The sequence below is a fragment of the Ciona intestinalis genome, chromosome 6 (assembly GCF_000224145.3).
Source record: "Ciona intestinalis chromosome 6, KH, whole genome shotgun sequence".
NCBI lineage: Eukaryota > Metazoa > Chordata > Ascidiacea > Phlebobranchia > Cionidae > Ciona > Ciona intestinalis.
Window position 1 is genome coordinate 1309008 of NC_020171.2, and position 16620 is coordinate 1325627.

At 34.4% G+C, this 16620-nt stretch overlaps 5 protein-coding genes across 7 annotated transcripts; 3 read left to right on the top strand and 2 right to left on the bottom strand.

The window, feature by feature from the left end:
• Nucleotides 1-18: 18 nt before the first annotated feature.
• On the bottom strand, nucleotides 19-2913 carry LOC100175009 (partitioning defective protein 6). Its single transcript, XM_026834790.1, has 6 exons — nucleotides 2903-2913; nucleotides 2537-2693; nucleotides 2034-2259; nucleotides 1584-1769; nucleotides 758-939; nucleotides 19-497 (listed from the first exon to the last, which is right to left on the bottom strand). Exons 2-6 carry the CDS (start codon nucleotides 2609-2611, stop codon nucleotides 48-50), a joined length of 1119 nt encoding a protein of 372 aa, XP_026690591.1. The 5' UTR covers nucleotides 2612-2693; nucleotides 2903-2913; the 3' UTR covers nucleotides 19-47.
• A 201-nt stretch (nucleotides 2914-3114) lies between these two features.
• Nucleotides 3115-5017, top strand: LOC100177346 (gamma-interferon-inducible lysosomal thiol reductase-like). Its single transcript, XM_002126759.5, has one exon. It carries the CDS (start codon nucleotides 3433-3435, stop codon nucleotides 4192-4194), a length of 762 nt encoding a protein of 253 aa, XP_002126795.1. The 5' UTR covers nucleotides 3115-3432; the 3' UTR covers nucleotides 4195-5017.
• A 20-nt stretch (nucleotides 5018-5037) lies between these two features.
• Nucleotides 5038-15071, top strand: LOC100182064 (SET and MYND domain-containing protein 4-like). 3 transcript variants are annotated; one of them, XM_026834789.1, is made up of 17 exons: nucleotides 5110-5193; nucleotides 8603-8797; nucleotides 9123-9243; nucleotides 9471-9588; nucleotides 9722-9800; nucleotides 9927-10004; nucleotides 10301-10419; nucleotides 10710-10838; nucleotides 11046-11184; nucleotides 11360-11725; nucleotides 11779-11886; nucleotides 12464-12582; nucleotides 12758-12911; nucleotides 13100-13275; nucleotides 13477-13637; nucleotides 13814-14696; nucleotides 14905-15071. In XM_026834789.1, the coding sequence occupies exons 2-16, from the start codon at nucleotides 8611-8613 to the stop codon at nucleotides 14079-14081; spliced, it is 2322 nt and encodes a 773-aa protein (XP_026690590.1). In that variant the 5' UTR covers nucleotides 5110-5193; nucleotides 8603-8610; the 3' UTR covers nucleotides 14082-14696; nucleotides 14905-15071. The 3 variants fall into 3 exon arrangements, with proteins under 3 accessions (XP_018667825.1, XP_026690590.1, XP_026690589.1); XM_026834788.1 differs by lacking the exon at nucleotides 5110-5193 and adding an exon at nucleotides 7904-7976; XM_018812280.2 differs by lacking the exon at nucleotides 8603-8797 and having other exon boundaries at nucleotides 5038-5193.
• On the bottom strand, nucleotides 5644-8643 carry LOC101242358 (carbohydrate sulfotransferase 11-like). Its single transcript, XM_004226132.2, has 6 exons — nucleotides 7892-8643; nucleotides 7452-7554; nucleotides 7040-7206; nucleotides 6614-6773; nucleotides 6104-6320; nucleotides 5644-5848 (listed from the first exon to the last, which is right to left on the bottom strand). The coding sequence occupies exons 1-6, from the start codon at nucleotides 8018-8020 to the stop codon at nucleotides 5644-5646; spliced, it is 981 nt and encodes a 326-aa protein (XP_004226180.1). The 5' UTR covers nucleotides 8021-8643.
• LOC100179693 (complex I intermediate-associated protein 30, mitochondrial) lies at nucleotides 14631-16307 on the top strand. The gene is made up of 5 exons (XM_002126573.5): nucleotides 14631-14696; nucleotides 14905-15138; nucleotides 15407-15586; nucleotides 15950-16024; nucleotides 16146-16307. Exons 1-5 carry the CDS (start codon nucleotides 14631-14633, stop codon nucleotides 16305-16307), a joined length of 717 nt encoding a protein of 238 aa, XP_002126609.2.
• The last annotated feature ends 313 nt before the right edge of the window (nucleotides 16308-16620 follow it).

Sequence of the window (16620 nt, forward strand, 5' to 3'; positions counted from 1 at the left end):
AGGCACTCAGCACCAGAGTTAAAATGGTAACGTTTTATTTTTATTTTTTATATTGAAACATTAGGGTTACTGCTGTGATGTGTACGTTTCGCTCGAAGGGAGTCCTTGCCATGTTTGTGGCGCCTGCCGCTGTCACCGTTGTTGTGCCGCGCTGGTGACGCCTTGGGTGAAGGGGGAAGATGGGTTGGGTTGCTTCGTGAAACAGAAATCACTTCCCCAGATCTGTTAAGCTGGGGTGAAGGGTTAGGGGACCTTTTCGGGGGGCGGGGGAAATCAGAGCTTTTTGTCGAGCGGTCTGAAGCTCTTCCTTTTTCAGATAAATCTTTTACGACGTCTGTGTCTTCGTCTTCCTCGGATTCGAAGACCTGTGCTGCCATCTGGTGGATACCTAGGCGTTCGTGTGAGCGGGAACGAGTTGAACCCATCGTGTTTTTCATGCTTGCTGGTTTGACGGTGATTATAAGGTTGGAGCTGTTAGCTACCATCATGTCGGTTACCTACAGTTTATTGTAGCTCGTTAGGTTTATTAAGCGGAGGATATTATTTTGGTATGTACTGTTCTATGTGGGTGAGGTCCTGCAGCGGGACACACCATGAGACTTGAGATTTACAGAGCCACAAGAAAAAATGAATGAATGTAACTTGTTTATCCTTGCATGGCCGGACAACAACAGTTGTTATAACATGAGTGTTTTGTTTCATACTTCCCATGCTCGCTTACAAATCACCCCGTATGTAGCTGTGTGGTAAACCATACCTGATCAAGAGATTTTCCTCCAACTTCTATCCCATTTACTTCCAATACTTCATCATTAACAGCAAGTAATCCAGTCATTTCAGCTAAACCTCCTTGAACAAGCCGCGATATAAATATTCCGGGCACTTTTTCAAGGCCATTATCAGACATTCGTAAGCTTACACCATCTCTAATGAAGAAACCTGAAAATGAAAGCAGATTTAATAAGAATCTGGTGCTTCGAAAATATAATAATAAAAACCAGGCATAATGTAAAACAATTTATGGGGCTCACAGCTGTACAAGTACACACAGTATATGAATCTAATAGAAAGTTTCGTATTTCAATGTTTTTCTCACTCTTTAAAACAGTTTTTGCATTATTAATAGCTAGAGGGAGATTGGTTTGTTCTGTTAAGTGTTAATGTCAAAGTATTAGAAAAAGAACGTCATTAAAGAATGTCGGAGAATTAGAAAATTTCATATCAAACAGTTTCCCACTCTTTTAAACAGTACAAATAACAGTTAAAGAGAGCTTGGTTTGTTCAGTTAAAAGCAGGTAACATGATAGTATATCAAAGCCTAGTATGGGTCTATTCCTGAGAGAATTGCCCAATAAGTTAGGTTATTTAATTTCCATATATATACGACCTTCTAACATTCTGATTACACAACTTTTGTGCAATTTGAGCAGATTATAGGTGTAACATTAGGGGTCAATGGCTGTGACTTTATATTACTTAAGTCCTTAAGTGTATGCTGCAAATATTTCTATTTTTGGAGCAAGTAAAATGCGGAAGGGGTGTTACACACATGTGACTCACAATTACTTAAGGATTGTACTTACCCAGAGGTTTATTTATTCCATGATTATGAAGTCTGACCCTTCTTAAAGTTTCTGGGAGTATATCTACGTCAATTATGGCAGAAACTGGTCGAAAATCTTCCGGAAAACTAATCTTTGGGATCGTTTTCTTTCCTTTTCTGCGCCGAACGGTTGACTGACCAAATCCATTCATAACATTTAGATTATCTAAAGAAAAAAGATAACTGTGAGGCCTGTAAAAAATTTCTTTGCATACATTTAAAGGTTATATTGTATCAAAAGAACGTCAAAACCATTACAGAATGCTATAATATTTAAATATGACCACACACATAAAAAACTCTTTTAATACAGCAGTAAATACTTTATATATTTTTATTAAAAGATAGAATTATAGCATTTCACAATTAGATAAGATTTAAAGGTAACAGAATACAAAAGCGAAAGTAAATATTTGAAAACTAAATTTACCTTTTCTATGAACATACACTCTCATTAGGCTGTTGTAGCAAGATTTCTTTGCTTTTGCAAAATTTTCGTCATTATTTATTGGAAGTAGATCTCCATGTTGTGGGTCAGTGTAAGTTATTACAAACTGTAGATGTGTAAGGTGATGTAAGGACTCCAAACGATGGAATAAATCCTCAAACCCATCTCGTTCTAAGTCGATTGGGAATCTTCGAAACTCTGCTTGATACTGTGTGGAAAATGTTGGTTATTTTGATGTTATAATCGTGAAGAACATAACGAATGTTATTTATCTCTTTAAATACAGTAACAGAGATCAGATTAATTAGGACGGCGATAGGAAAATGAAAATGCAGAAAATAAAAGTAGTTAAAAAACACCCAGGTAAACTGGTGCATAGGCCTAGTAGTGAAATCATATTAATTAAAACAGAAAAAGACAGCAATTAACAGCAGAACGAAAATGGTTAAAAAATGCTATAGGGAACTGTCATAGTAGTGACTTACTTTACTCTTGACTTGCAATAAACCCCCACCATGTATTGGTGAAGATCCTCTAGAACCCAATGATAACTTATCCATATTTTTGTTTAAAATTTTACTTTTATACAGTCTATACAGGCAAATATGCTACCCCCCAAAACTTATAATAAGAAATCTAAAACTGAAATGTAATATAAATAAAACATTTGCCGTTTTTCTGTACTATTTAGTGTTTAACAAGCTAAAACCTATACAATTAAATGTAGACTGTAGTAACCACCAAAAAAAAGAAAACGAACAAACCTAAAACTGAAACGTAGTATAAGGTAAATAGTTGCTGTTTTCTTGTTTATATACAGTTTTATAAGCTGAAACCTGATTAAATGTAACTTTATTCAAATGTATTCCTGTGTACTGTACTGGCAACTCCCAAGTTAGTACTTCAAGTTTTAATCTAGGCCATAAACAGTCTGGCGTTTTCGACTGTAATATTTCTTAACCAGTAGCGCAAATATCTTCTAGGTATTCTTTACTCTAAAGAAGCAAAAATAATGATAAATTGCTGTTATATTTAGGTGGTTATGTGTTATTTTATAGGAAACACCCCGTTTAAATTATAAACAATTTAGAATGCTTTACGATCTCTATAAGCGTTTTTTTTGTTTGGTGACGTCACGTGGACTATAAAGACCAATTGCTCAGATTATTTGCGTCAGTCAGTCGTAGTTGTTAAGTTGTAAAGTGGTCTATGTAAATTTGTAAATAAACACTTTTTGTTCATTGTTTCGAAAAACGCTTACGTTTTAATACAGTTAACTTTACATTAATACGTTTAAAATTTTGGTATTCGTTTACTGTTTACGTTATCTTTATTGTTTTTTGACAGCTGCATTATTTTTTGGAACGTTAATAAATAAAATATGAAGATATACGTTGCTATTGCATTTATTTCTTTGGTTGGTTGTGTGTCCGCGCAGTGTAACATTCCACCACAATATTGGTGCGATTCTTTGTCCGTTGCTCAAAAATGCGGCGTTGAATCTGCTTGCCGTGAGTTTCTAAATGCAGAAGCTGCAGAGCCTGTTAACATAGAGTTATACTTCGAATCCTTATGCCCTGGGTGCCGCCAGTTTATCACAACGCAGCTCTATCCAACTTGGATGAGCCTCAAAGAGTCTGGAATAATGGCAGCTTCAATGGTGCCTTATGGAAATGCAAAAGAGGTTCAGCTCTCCAGTGGTTTGTGGAATTACACTTGCCAACATGGAGCAGAGGAGTGTGTAGGTAACCTGATAGAAAATTGCATAATTCATTACTCAGAAGATAAATTCGACACATATTTCCCCATTCTATACTGCATGGAAGATGCCTCCGATCCAATAAAGGCAGCAGAAATGTGCGTAAAAAAATCTGACTTAGACTGGGACCAAATCCATACATGCTCCAAAGGCGAACAGGGCAATCACTTAATGCATAAATCAGCCATGAAAACAGAAGCCCTGGACCCAGCACATAAGTATGTCCCATGGATTGTCGCCAATGGAAAACACACCGAAGGCATGCAGCAGGAGGCACAGGGAAATCTTTTGAAATTTGTATGTGATACCTATACCGGTGCAAAGCCTAAGGAATGTCAATCAGGCATCAAATTCAAGCAGATTGTATCTTTCCGTGAAATGTAATCATTTATTTTCATGCAGAATTTCCACCAATATAATTTTCTATTCAATTTGACTAAAATTTTCTATTACTATAGCTTCAAAATTTTGTAATTTTTTCCACTGTTTATTAAATTACTTTAACTTTACAAATATTTTATTTTTTCCACTGATCTATTTTTTGAATTCTGTTACATGAAGGCAGCACTATCTAGCACTTACATATTGTCAATTTAAAAAAGAGCTTTTATTTAATTAAATTACATAAAATAATTGCCCAACTTACAAAATTTTTTGGCAGGTCGTTGATAAAAACATTCTGATTTATATAAAATTATTATTGATATGTCCGTAAAATGTGTTGTTACCAAAAATTATAACATTAAATGATGTACATGATTAAATTCAATCTATACCGAGTCCCTATTGCAATTGTTTGCAGCAATCGCATGCATTAAAGTTTTATTTGCAGAATTGCTTAAATTTATTTACATAAACTGCAGTTGCACCATATCATGTGCTTTTTGATCTCGTGCTACTCATTTGCTATGCAAACAATGTATGTTGATTTGGCAATACTTTTAAAGGGCACTATATAACATGCATGTTAATAGCTACAATACAGCTTATCTCAAATTTCTGTAACCACTAATTACTCTATGCATTCCAAATTGTAGCAAATATTATTTTTCAGGACAGGCTTTTTTCATTGTGTTTAACAAATTCTTCATAACAAGTATAAAGTATCACCTTACTTATGCAGTATTAATGAATTCATACTGTAAATTTATGTCAATTACATAACAATCTTCTTTAAAATTCTCAAAATTATAAATTCCATGCATTACCCTAGCGTTTTCTTCTTACAGATTAGTTCGGTAGTATGTATGAGGTAATGGGCCAGCTATGGCCTAAATCTTAGGCCCCATGACGTGGCACGCTGCAAGACCTTACCCACGTAAAATAGAAGAGACAGTGGGGTCTCTGTAAGAAGTATAAATACTGGGTTCGAGTCTTACTGAGGTAATTAAACGTGTGAGGTGAATGAGTTCACGTTTATGCGAGCACAACACTTTATAACTTACTATGTGTTTTCACTTTGTTCGGTGATTAAATATAACTTGTTTTATCCTCGCATGGTGGGGCAGTCACAGTCGTTATAACGAAGATGTTGTGTTTCCCGCCTACGAGTTACCATGTATGTAACTTTGTAGGTGATTTTTTCCCAAAAAGTAATTTGCGCAATGGTACAGCCATAAGCCTTGAACCCATAACCTCTATATTCCTCGGAAAATTTAGCTAGGATACCCTATGAACTTGCCGCCATATAATGTTAAATAGCATAAACATACAAACACGTAAATTGCGCGCAAGTCACAAGTATACAAAAAACATTTCTTATTTATACCATACACAACAAAAACGCGCTATGTAACACAAAACATTGTAAACATTTGATCACCTAAACTAGTTTTATAACATTAAATACTCTGGTAAATCGTAATCAAACAATTTATAGTCCATTTCGTATTTCTTGTGCAGTCGTTTTAAAGTCGTCGGATCTAAAGTTTTAACCCAGTGCGTCGCATTTGCAAGTGAGTTCTTCATACTACCGTTACTACTGTAGCCTGCTTGAAACGAAACATTCCGTGGTGCTCCAATAAGATTTAGCATGTACCTGTGGGAAATGTATATTGTAAAGGCCTATATCTCCTGTAGTTGGTGAGGTTCTACAGGGAGACACGCTATATAGTGCCTGAGATTTAGACCAGGGTTGGCCCAAATGTCTTGGAGATACTGTATTATAATTCTTTGAATGTTCTGTGTTTGATACCAAATGGGACAAGAAAAGATATTTAAAAGGTGTCCCGTCTTTCCCCACCATACTATACAAGTTTTAATATAGCACACGGATAATTTTAGTTTAAAATACCTGGAATCTTCAGTTATTGACTCAAGCTTGCAAATCACGTCATATTCAATCTGGCAAGGTTGACAGGCATCGTTATAAACAGACCAGTGCCCCTCGAACGGACTTTTAGCTTTGTGTTTGTATAATACATGTTGTATAAAAGCATCAAAAGTTACGTTTTCAGGCATGTCGTCTCGGGATCTCCACGGAGCTAAGGCGGTGTTATTCTTGCGAGAGTCTGAGAGTTTTGAATGGTTACTATTTGGCGCGGTAGAAAAGTGGTTAGCGGGCCTACCTCTTTTTTCGATGCTGCTATATTATGAGCGTGTGTATGCCTGGCCACACACTCAATGGCAATATAAACACAGCAAAAGTACCGTTAGGTGTCTTGTCCAAAGACGAACACGCCCACAGTGGTATAGCTGCATCGAGCTGAAGGCGTCCGCGCTACCCACTGCGCCACAGCACCGGAAAAATCTTAAATTACAAATCCTATATTTCAAATATATTTAAAGTTTCATTCTTGATTACCTGATCCCCCTTGATAATTTTCAACCTTCGATGTAAAAGCTGAAACGAGTCGCACTAAAGGTTCCCTCACAGTTATAGTTTTGATAAAACCTTTCATTTGATTGACGTCTTTATACTTAACCAGAGAAAGAGCTTCTGCACCATGAAAGCCACTAAGCCGCTATGTAATAAGAAACGTTAGATTAAATCACTCTGTATTTTAAGCTGAGACTATACCTATATACAGGTCTATAGGTGCAAAAAATACACGCAAACAGACTGCATTATAGCTGGTCTTAACTCTTAACGTGATGACACGCCGAAGGATCCGAGATTTAGGGCACGGTTAGCTTATTACTTATATACTGACTTTTGATGCGTATATTTCAAGCTGCGCGGACTATTGAACAGGCGACATACTCGTTTCAAAATGCCGCTTTTACTTACAACAGCTGGGTTAATTTTCGATAACTCTTTAATGTCGTTTTCCCCGAGTAATTGCGACACTAGCTTGGCCAGATTGGTGGATCCAGCTTTTTGAACCCTGCAGTTAATCCAGTTGTAACTTTGAACTGTCATCATTGCTTGTGGTCGAAACGGAACCCTTTCCAACCCTAAAGTATAGCCATGGGGTATAAGATGGATATAACGTTTTAGCACAATACCCATATTTCCCAATCTCATTTGAAACATTAAACTATGGTCTATGAGAGTCGTAGGGATACAGTTTTATATTTATTAGAATGATCTTTGTTTACTATACCAAGTGGGACGAGGAAATATAGACTATATCAACAACGCTCTTTTTAGTCGCCAGGCTACGGCAGCAAAACGACAACGAAACAGTTAAATAAGTTACCTAATTCTACGCACGCCTGTTTTAGTTTTGCTTTTCGTTGCTGCATTCGCAACTTCATTCTTTCCATGAAAGCTCTCTCTGTTTCGAACACCAGGTTTCTGTCCTGGAGCAAAATCGTATCTTGTTAATATGCTTACGCGGGTACATTGGGAAAGAACATACATATATACTGCATTTAAACGGCAATTGCTTCAGCCTAGTGGTTCCTCATAATGTTTTTTCATTCCTCGAAAAACAATCGCCCACAAAGTAACTTTGGCTACGTGGTAACCCGTAAACGATCACAAGGTGTATGAAACAGAACACCCGTGTTATAACGACCGTCGTTGCCTCACCAAGCAAGAATAAATAAGTTACTTGATTATTTATTCATTTATACAAGATTAAACTACCATGTAATTCGTACTTACATTACACATTTTACTAACACTTTAATTTACCTTTTTGCGTAGCAGGTCTACTACTTCGTTATTAACTGTTTCATATCCCAGTTGTGAAATACCGAGGTACAACACACCCGAAACGGTTAGTGTAAATATTAATACACTATGCTTTATAAAACCTGACATTTTCTAGGCTATTTACTCTACAACAGTAACTATATGCAGTAGTCTATCTATAATACAAAACGTCCTTTGCACAACTTGAATGAATGAATGAATGAATGAATGTAACTTAACCTTTCGCGTGTCCGCACAGTTCTAAAATGTATTATATTCCGTTGATACTTTCTAAATAGAATATACCAACCCAGAAAACGCTTGGAATATACATTTGAGGTCTAACTACATATCAGTGCCGTTTAATTGCTAATGGATTTGATTGCACGTGTAGAACGTTAATAGCGTGCGATTTAAATCACGGTACTGCATTATACTGCTAAACTGTCTTTATATACGCCGCTTTCACATATAAATACGAATAAAGTAGTACATTTTGGTTTTATAATGTAAAACGTTTTAAAGTCCCCAAATTTAGCGAGTTTTGTCTACTACGGTACTTTCCCATCAGTGTAAAACAAAATTTCAACGTTTATGGAAAAATGTTTTTAAAGTTTAATTTAAGAATGTCTTTTTCATATTTTGGGCCTATTAAACGTAGTTTTCATATATGTTTTAAATTTACCAAAAAAACAAAATGCTTATCTACAGTATATATCATGTCGGATTATAAAACGCGTTCTCAAGACACTGGCAAATCAAATCGTATTGCTTTGATAAAAAAGTCTGACGGAAATCAGCTGTTTAAAAATGAAAAATACGATGCAGCCATTATAAAGTACACAGAAGGATTATTATATGCAAAACCTAACACAATAGAGAATGGTACAGACAGGAATTTTGAAGGTAAATTTATTAAAGTTGATTTGTTCTGTTTAAAGTTTAATTACTTCTTAGACATTTAGGATTTACTGTTTATGAAAAATTAAAGAAAAAAACACCTAAATAATAAATATATACCTGGAAATTACCAACAAAGTTACATACATGGTAACCCATAGGGGGCACGAGGTGCACGAAGAAGAAAACTTGTGTTATAACAACTGTCGTTGCCCCGGCACGCTGGAAAAAAACAAGTTAGATTCATGCATACATACACCATTCTTTCTTATAATAAAATATATAATGAAACATAATTTATACATATAATTATGTTTATTTTTTTCTGCAGATTCCATGATAGTTACGTTGTATTCGAATCGCTCTGCATGTTGGTTTCATTTAAAGAAATATGAATACTGTGTATGTGATATTCAAAGAGCATTTTTTCATGGTGGATGTAATACTAATATGTAAGTATTTCTAATCCAATCCTATTCTGTATAATATACGTAGAGTTGCACAGATCTTACGAACGCCGTACACAAGCAGCCTGGGTGTTGGGATAATAGACCAAATCTTGACTTAATTCCCGTTCCTCAACAAGGACTTCACCAACATATAACTGAATTCTATTCTATACTGTTCTACTTATGTATCAAAAGTCATTTAAATTTAATTAATTCCTTTGTATTTATAGTTATTCAAAACTTGTTTCAAGACTAGTATGGTCATATTGGTACATTGGTGACTTCTCTAAATGCGAATCAACTTTGACCAAGTGGAAAGATGGAATTGGTCATGAGTTGCAAGACAAGGTATAATTGTACCTCCTGCTCAATGTCAAGATATTGTCCATTTATGCACCTCATGCTCGCTGTTGAGATATTTTGTATTTATACAGTTAATGCTCACTGTCGAGTTATAACATGGGTGTCTTCTTCTACACAGTTAAAAAAAGTAAATAGAAACAAAGAAACAAAATTTGAATGGAGAGAATATATTGTAAGGAGAAAAGAAAAGAAAAAAGGTAAAAAATATTTATTATTGTGTGAGTCTCTTAACCATGAATTTTTTTCCTTTTTTTGTAAACTAGCTGGCAACACTGTTTTGTGTAAAATATCCTGTCAACAATGTAAAAACTCTTACAACACAGGTTCAAATCTGAACAATGAAAACAAATCAGTAAGAAATCTCTCCGCTAAAGTTAAGATGAACATAACTCCCCAGAAAGGCAAGTAACTTGTTTTGTAAATTATATGCCATGATTATCCTTAATTAGTCTAGTGCATTGCAAGTTTTTATGGTAGGGTAAGATGGTCCATGTTTTCACTATATTTTCTTGTCCTATTTCGGTAGTAAACAAAGAATATTCACAGAATTATATAACCGTATCCTTGCGGCTCTAAAACACTGTTGTTAATTGTTAAAAATAGGATAAGCATGTATGAGATATTATGTGCTAACAGTATCCATCTTACCTCACAGTGCTATAATAATTTTGCCCTAAAATTATTTACTTTTTAACAGGTCGTCATTACTTTACCACATTCAACACGGAAACCAATGAGTGCCTTTTAGAAGAAGTTGCTTATTTAGGAGTTTTAAATCCGGAATTTTTTTCCACACATTGCAGTTACTGTTTAACAGTAAGTATAGAAATGACATAAAAGTAGTTTTTTATAGTTGATACCTCGGTTTTAAGCCTAATATAGCTTTTATCCTGCCGTTTGGTGTCCAAATAAACATGCAGAGCCAAGGTACATTGCAATTTGTAATATTAATCAATGTGGTTCCTTACGTTTAACAATTGTACGTTATACCTGCATTTTACCAAAGTCTCCCCAGATTTTGGTAATAATTAAAAAACAGACACAATTGGCTATACTACCTTTAATGCAATATTTTTTGTATCAAGCAGTTTATATTTTTTCCACAGCCTTGTAAATCAAGTGGGATACCATGTCTGGGTTGTTCATGCACTATATATTGTGATGAACAATGCAGAATATCAGCATGGAAGATTTATCATTGGATGGAATGTTCAGTAATTCCTATGCTTGCTATAGTGAGTTTTACTGTTAACCTGTTACTAATAAACATATGAAACAAAACCTGCCAAAGTTGATTGAATTTATCTTGCTTTATCTCGCATGGCTTTAAAGCGACATTCATTATAAAACCGGGAACACTCGTGTTATAACGACTGTTGTTATGAATAATTAAGTTACATTCATTTATTTAAATATTTTTTAAGGTTTTTATCATTTTACAGAAGTGTATGGAATTACGTGTTGCCGTTCGTGCATTACTAACCGGTGCTTATGAGCTTGGGGAAACTCCCCAACATGATACAACTCATACTTGTACTTCTATAGCAAAGCATATTTATCAATCTAGAAACAGTTGTGCAGGTAAAAGTTATTGGACAAAATGTTGTAGTTCATGAAGTTATGAAAATTTGTGGGCCATTTTTTTCCTTTATGGCTGATAATTTGAACTCTTTTGTGACCACTGTTTTTAAGTGACTTGCCCAGTAACACATAAGCCTATAATGATAGTTTGTATAGTAAATTACTTTTATTGCAGATTGTTCTGAACCAGTAGGCACAGACCCCAAAGATGGTGTTTATAAATGTGATTACTGGAGTATTTTCTGTCTTAAAACGTCATCTTGTGTAGAAAAAAACAGTGATTTTAAAAATGACTGTTCTTGGTTTTGTATGTTAGTTTCAACAATAAGATCTGAGGTTTTTGGTGAAGAAGAAAATAGAGCCAAAGATGATGTTGCCTCTTTAAAAGAACTCTTACAGGAAATATTTAATAGTCTAAACCTGAAGTATTTATGCGAAAATCCAAATTTTGACATGGACTTTTTCAGAAATCGCATTAAAACTATTTCTGAAATGAAATCACTTTCAAAAATGTCAAATGTCATGACAAAAATCGAACCTGGTACGTAATTTCTCTATTATTGTATTTTGAAAATATTCAGAAATTTTTTTTAGGCCAACTTACTTCCATGGGTGAGGTGATAGAATATTTATTACACCGGCACTATTTACAAGTTCCAATTAATGGACAAAGCATATCTTTTGTCACTGAAGAACTGTGTGGTAAGTATATGTATGGCTATGTTATCAGTGTGTGAATCTTACATTTATGAATTATATCTTATGTATAACTTATATATTTAAAAAGCTGTCATTGTTTCAGTATATTTATATTGTCTATGTGTGTGTATAGGCACCAAACTTAGGGTAGCAAGGCAGATGGGCTAGATTTGTTTTACAACAACGCATGTCTAATTATTCCTCCCTCTTAGAATTTTAAATATATTTAGCTGCTTTTTGCCACATTAATCAATGAGGTTCTCTGGGTTTGACAAATATGAGTGTAAATGTATTTTAACAATGTCACCCCAGAGTTTACCCTGCTGTTAGGTGTCTATATAAACAAGCAGAGCCAAAGTATATTGCATTCACCACAATAATCAATGAGGTTCCCTATGTTTAATAACTATGGCTATGGATGTTAATGTATTTTAACAATGTCGGAAATATATAATTCATTTAAAATAATGTCACTTTTACGTTTCTATACAAACAAGCAGAATATATATTGTATTCGCAACATTATTCAATGAGGTTTCCAATGTTTGGCGAGTATGAGTAAACGTATGATGTTTTTCAGATAATGTAACTGTCACTAGGAGAGACATTGTTGCTTCTGCTTTCTTCCCAACTATGAGTATGATGAATCATAGTTGCGATTGTAACACAGATGCTCTGTTTAATGGTAGCACTGTGACTGTGAGTATTTGTGTCGGTTGTGTTATAACTGGACAGTAAGCATGAGGTGTATGAATACACCGTGTGTCTACTGTCCGATGTATAAAAAGACACCCATGTTATAACTAGACACTTCTCATATGGTGTATGAACACACCACGTATGCCTCACAAGTAATAACTTTAATAATTTCCAGTTTAGGTCAAACCAGTTTATTCCGGTTGGAGCCGAAATCACACATTGTTATGGGCCATCTGTATTCCATGCCTCATTTGAAGAAAGACAGAAAACTCTCAAGGAAAATTATTCTTTTGATTGTGATTGTACACCATGTGCCATGCACAAATCAGGTAACTAATAGTGTTTAGAATGTTTTGGCAACACTATTTTAGTTTTTAAGATGTAACACTGTTAAAGATACCATTTTTACACTTTTTAATCGGCAACACTTTTTAATAACAAATTTAAACTGACAACACTGCCATTGGAACACCACATTTTTTTAATTGGCAACACCTTTTATAAACAACCTTTTCAGGCAACACTGATAAGGAGGCTCTTCATACACAACTAAGAGCAATGAAATGTAAACACTGTTGTGGGCCTGTGGAATTAATTAATAAAGAAAGCTCAGTTTTGGGCAAATGCATTGATATGGCTTGTCAGAAGACTGAAGACTACACGAAAGAAAAAGATACTTGTATAATGTTAAAGGTAAATGAATAAATGAATATGTTATAACATAGATGTTCTGTTTCATACACCTTGTGTACAATTACGAATTACCAACCATGCAAGTAACTTTATGGGTAACTTTTTTTTAAAACAATTTCTTGTTTTTAATGTAAACCCAACACCCCATTCACATAATATATAAACCTGGGGTGGAATTACTTTTATTTATATTTAATTTAGAAACGAATGGACAGAACCCTATTGCAAGAATCAAAAGGTGAAATAACAATAAAAGCAGCCGTAAAAAAATTAGAAGAAATTTCAACATTACTTGAAAATGTGGTTTACAAAAACAATTTTACTCGTGCAAAAGTTTGGGACAAGTTATCTTTTTTATTGTGGTGAGTGATTTTAAAATAGTGTGTCTAACAATTCATGGTATAACTTAACAGTAAGCATGAGGTGTATGAATACACAATGTGTGTCTGGTGTATAAAAAGACCCATGTTGTAACTCAACAGTTAACATTAGGCTAAAGACCATATCTTTTCTAACAAACAAAAACTTGATTTTACAGCAAAATCCAGGACTACGCAAAAGCTGTGTCAATTCTAGAGCAAAGCATAAAACTGGTTGCGTTAAAATTTGGCCCCAAAAGTGTCCATACAGCTCGACAAATATTTTCTCTGACTTCAATTCATTTCATGCTATCTAATTACTCTCAGGCAGCGTTTTATCTCAGGAAATGTGAACCAATTTTTTCACGTTTTTGCACACCTGGTAGTAAAGACTATGAAGACATGGTTAATTTGAAACAATGTTTAAAAACTTTGAAAGTATATTGAGTTAAAAATTACAGTTATGATTTAATGTCAAATAAGACTTTTGCGTCATTTTTTGTTTCTACTTTAATTTTGCTGCTATTTTTTCCTTTTTCCATTGAAATTTAAACTGAAAAACTGCCTTTTTTATATATACTTTTTTTAATTTTTCTACTGTTATATTAGAAATGCATTTGAATTAAAGTTTTTCAAATACTGCATGTTTATAAATGTACACACCTTTTACCTCTTACCAGGTATTTAAATATTAGGTTGTAGGATCTGAAACTCTGCATTTTGATTAATAATGCAAGAAAAAATATGGTTATTTTACGCCCATTTATTCTGAGGTTGGCAAAAACTGACACTACACATATTTTGTCAAAATGCCTGAAAAATAGGACTACTAATTACTGCACTACACGTACAATTTCATTTTCAATGAACAAAAACAAGAAAAATGCTGAAAAAAACAATATCGTTGTTAAACAAGAAGAGGAAATTGTCCGAATACAAGAGAAAAGTGTGGACTGGAACAGATGGAAACATTCATGGAAATATTTTAACATGATAATGAAGAATAAGTTTGCATCTGCACATGACCACGCGCTGGCGGCAAGGAGCACGAAAGAGGATCAGGTTTGGGGAGTGTTTTAATGTACTGAAGTCCACAAAAATCACTGTCAACTTATAGCGCCTATGAATGAATAAATAAATGTAACTTATTTACAATCTCAAGGGAAGCAACAGCTCTTTTTTTTAAAAAAACACATCTCGAAAAAGATAAATAAGTTGGATTTATTCATATGTATAAAACATTACACACACAACTAATATTCATTCACAGATTATCTACTACTTTCGTAACTCTGGGGAGCTTGAGAACTGGTACATAATGACAGATGAAGATGTAGGGGCTCGGAGCTGGGCTGAATTGGTTCAAGGCCCGAATGAGATGACTGCTGCATTCCGTGGTTACCTTAATAACACCCCACCAAAAGATTATGTAATATCGAATGACCCCTTAGAGCCCACACCAAATTTTTACGGTTTTGCGTACGTGGAGACTAAACCTTTTGAGGTGAGATTTAAACAGTGTTTCCCAAAATATTGTACCCAATTAAATAATATACTATTAAAAAATACCCAGTATTTCCATTTGAAACTATTCTATGATTGAACAGTAATATTATGTATTATTTGCCCATGTCAGAATAAAGTAACGTTTTTCATAGGTAAACGCAGATTTGTATGCAAAATATGTGCAGGAAATCACACTATATGTAACAGCTAGTTACTAATGTTGTTTATCATTACTTCCTATACATTTTGATCAAGATTTTGTATAGGGTGTTCTTGGGCGAGAGCAGTTCATGAATTTTCAAGGTTTCAATGCTTTTAAAATCCGATTACGCGGTGATGGAAGAAAATATCATTTTGAAACACTTTGCGATTTTGGTTTTGGGGATAGAATGATGTATACTGCACCTATTTACACCAATGGGGGCCCTCTATGGCAAGAAGTTACTGTAAGTTTTTTTAATTTATGTTCAAAACTGGGCCCTTCTTGTTGGATATTAACAGTCATATAACACGAGTGTTCTGTTCCATACACCCTGTGCCTGCTTATGAATTACCATGTATGTTATAACAGGGGTGTTTTGTTTCTTACACCCGGTGCTTCTTACGAATTACCATGTATGTAACTTACTCCCCCCTAATACGGGTTACTGCGTTTTATTTGCCATTTGGCAAGACTGTATTACAAATGTTAATATATATGTTAATTTACATTACACTTGGTAGCAAAAGTAACAGAATATAACAGAATAATTTATTTTGCATTTCAAATGATAGTTACATACTTACCATGAGTTATTGTAACTTTACAGATTCCTTTTGCAAAGTTAATTGCCAGCATTGATAGCGGGGCTGTTGCTAAGCAACGAGAAATGGCCTTAGACCGTGTAAGTAAAATACTCTTAACATAATTTGTTTTAAATAAATGAATTTAACTTTAACCTCCAATGGTAGCAGCTTTAAAACCGCAAACTTTTACTTTACAAAACTGCTTTTTTTTGTTTTCAGATGTCAAATTTTCGCTTTTTGATACGGGATAAAATTGAAGGTCCATTTCATCTTGAAATAGATTACATTGCTTTTACTCGCGATGTTACTTATGAAGTGTGTGAAAGTGGAATAGACTACTATGACCCGTGGGAACCTATCAATTCAAACTCTGGAATGTAACCATTGTAACTTTTGAAAGCGTTATGTTTTTGCTATTACTGTGTGAATTTATAATGAAAATGTTTTAAATGCACGAAACATCCTAAAGAATGTGACAGAAATTTGTGTAGCGTTGTTTTTATGCTTGAAGTGAGAGTCTAACTCTAGGCAAAGGACTTTGCTTTGGTCTAAGCATCCTAAAACACAAGTGGCAGTTATATTTTGAACATTTGCAAAGCAACTAAGTTCGCTATATAAATACATTGCGTAGCAGCAATTTGCTGTATAAAGGTTTTGTTTAGCACAGCAACAAGAATGTGACTAACATAAATTG

Bases quoted from the DNA above. Each gene is read 5' to 3' on its own strand.
- LOC100175009 (XM_026834790.1), bottom strand. From the start codon at position 2,611: ATGGATAAGTTATCATTGGGTTCTAGAGGATCTTCACCAATACATGGT. The intron at 1,770-2,033 runs GTAAATTTAGTT...TTTTTTCTTTAG, and splicing joins AGTGTATGTTCATAGAAAAG to ATAATCTAAATGTTATGAAT. The intron at 940-1,583 runs GTAAGTACAATC...TTTCATTTTCAG, and splicing joins TGGAATAAATAAACCTCTGG to GTTTCTTCATTAGAGATGGT.
- LOC100177346 (XM_002126759.5), top strand. From the start codon at position 3,433: ATGAAGATATACGTTGCTATTGCATTTATTTCTTTGGTTGGTTGTGTG.
- LOC101242358 (XM_004226132.2), bottom strand. From the start codon at position 8,020: ATGTCAGGTTTTATAAAGCATAGTGTATTAATATTTACACTAACCGTT. The intron at 7,555-7,891 runs GTAAATTAAAGT...ATTTTGCTCCAG, and splicing joins TAGACCTGCTACGCAAAAAG to GACAGAAACCTGGTGTTCGA. The intron at 7,207-7,451 runs GTAACTTATTTA...GCTATACTTTAG, and splicing joins ACAGGCGTGCGTAGAATTAG to GGTTGGAAAGGGTTCCGTTT.
- LOC100182064 (XM_026834789.1), top strand. From the start codon at position 8,611: ATGTCGGATTATAAAACGCGTTCTCAAGACACTGGCAAATCAAATCGT. The intron at 9,801-9,926 runs GTAAAAAATATT...CTTACAACACAG, and splicing joins GAGAAAAGAAAAGAAAAAAG to GTTCAAATCTGAACAATGAA. The intron at 13,638-13,813 runs GTGAGTGATTTT...TTGATTTTACAG, and splicing joins AAGTTATCTTTTTTATTGTG to CAAAATCCAGGACTACGCAA.
- LOC100179693 (XM_002126573.5), top strand. From the start codon at position 14,631: ATGAAGAATAAGTTTGCATCTGCACATGACCACGCGCTGGCGGCAAGG. The intron at 15,139-15,406 runs GTGAGATTTAAA...GATTTTGTATAG, and splicing joins TGGAGACTAAACCTTTTGAG to GGTGTTCTTGGGCGAGAGCA. The intron at 15,587-15,949 runs GTAAGTTTTTTT...GTAACTTTACAG, and splicing joins CTCTATGGCAAGAAGTTACT to ATTCCTTTTGCAAAGTTAAT.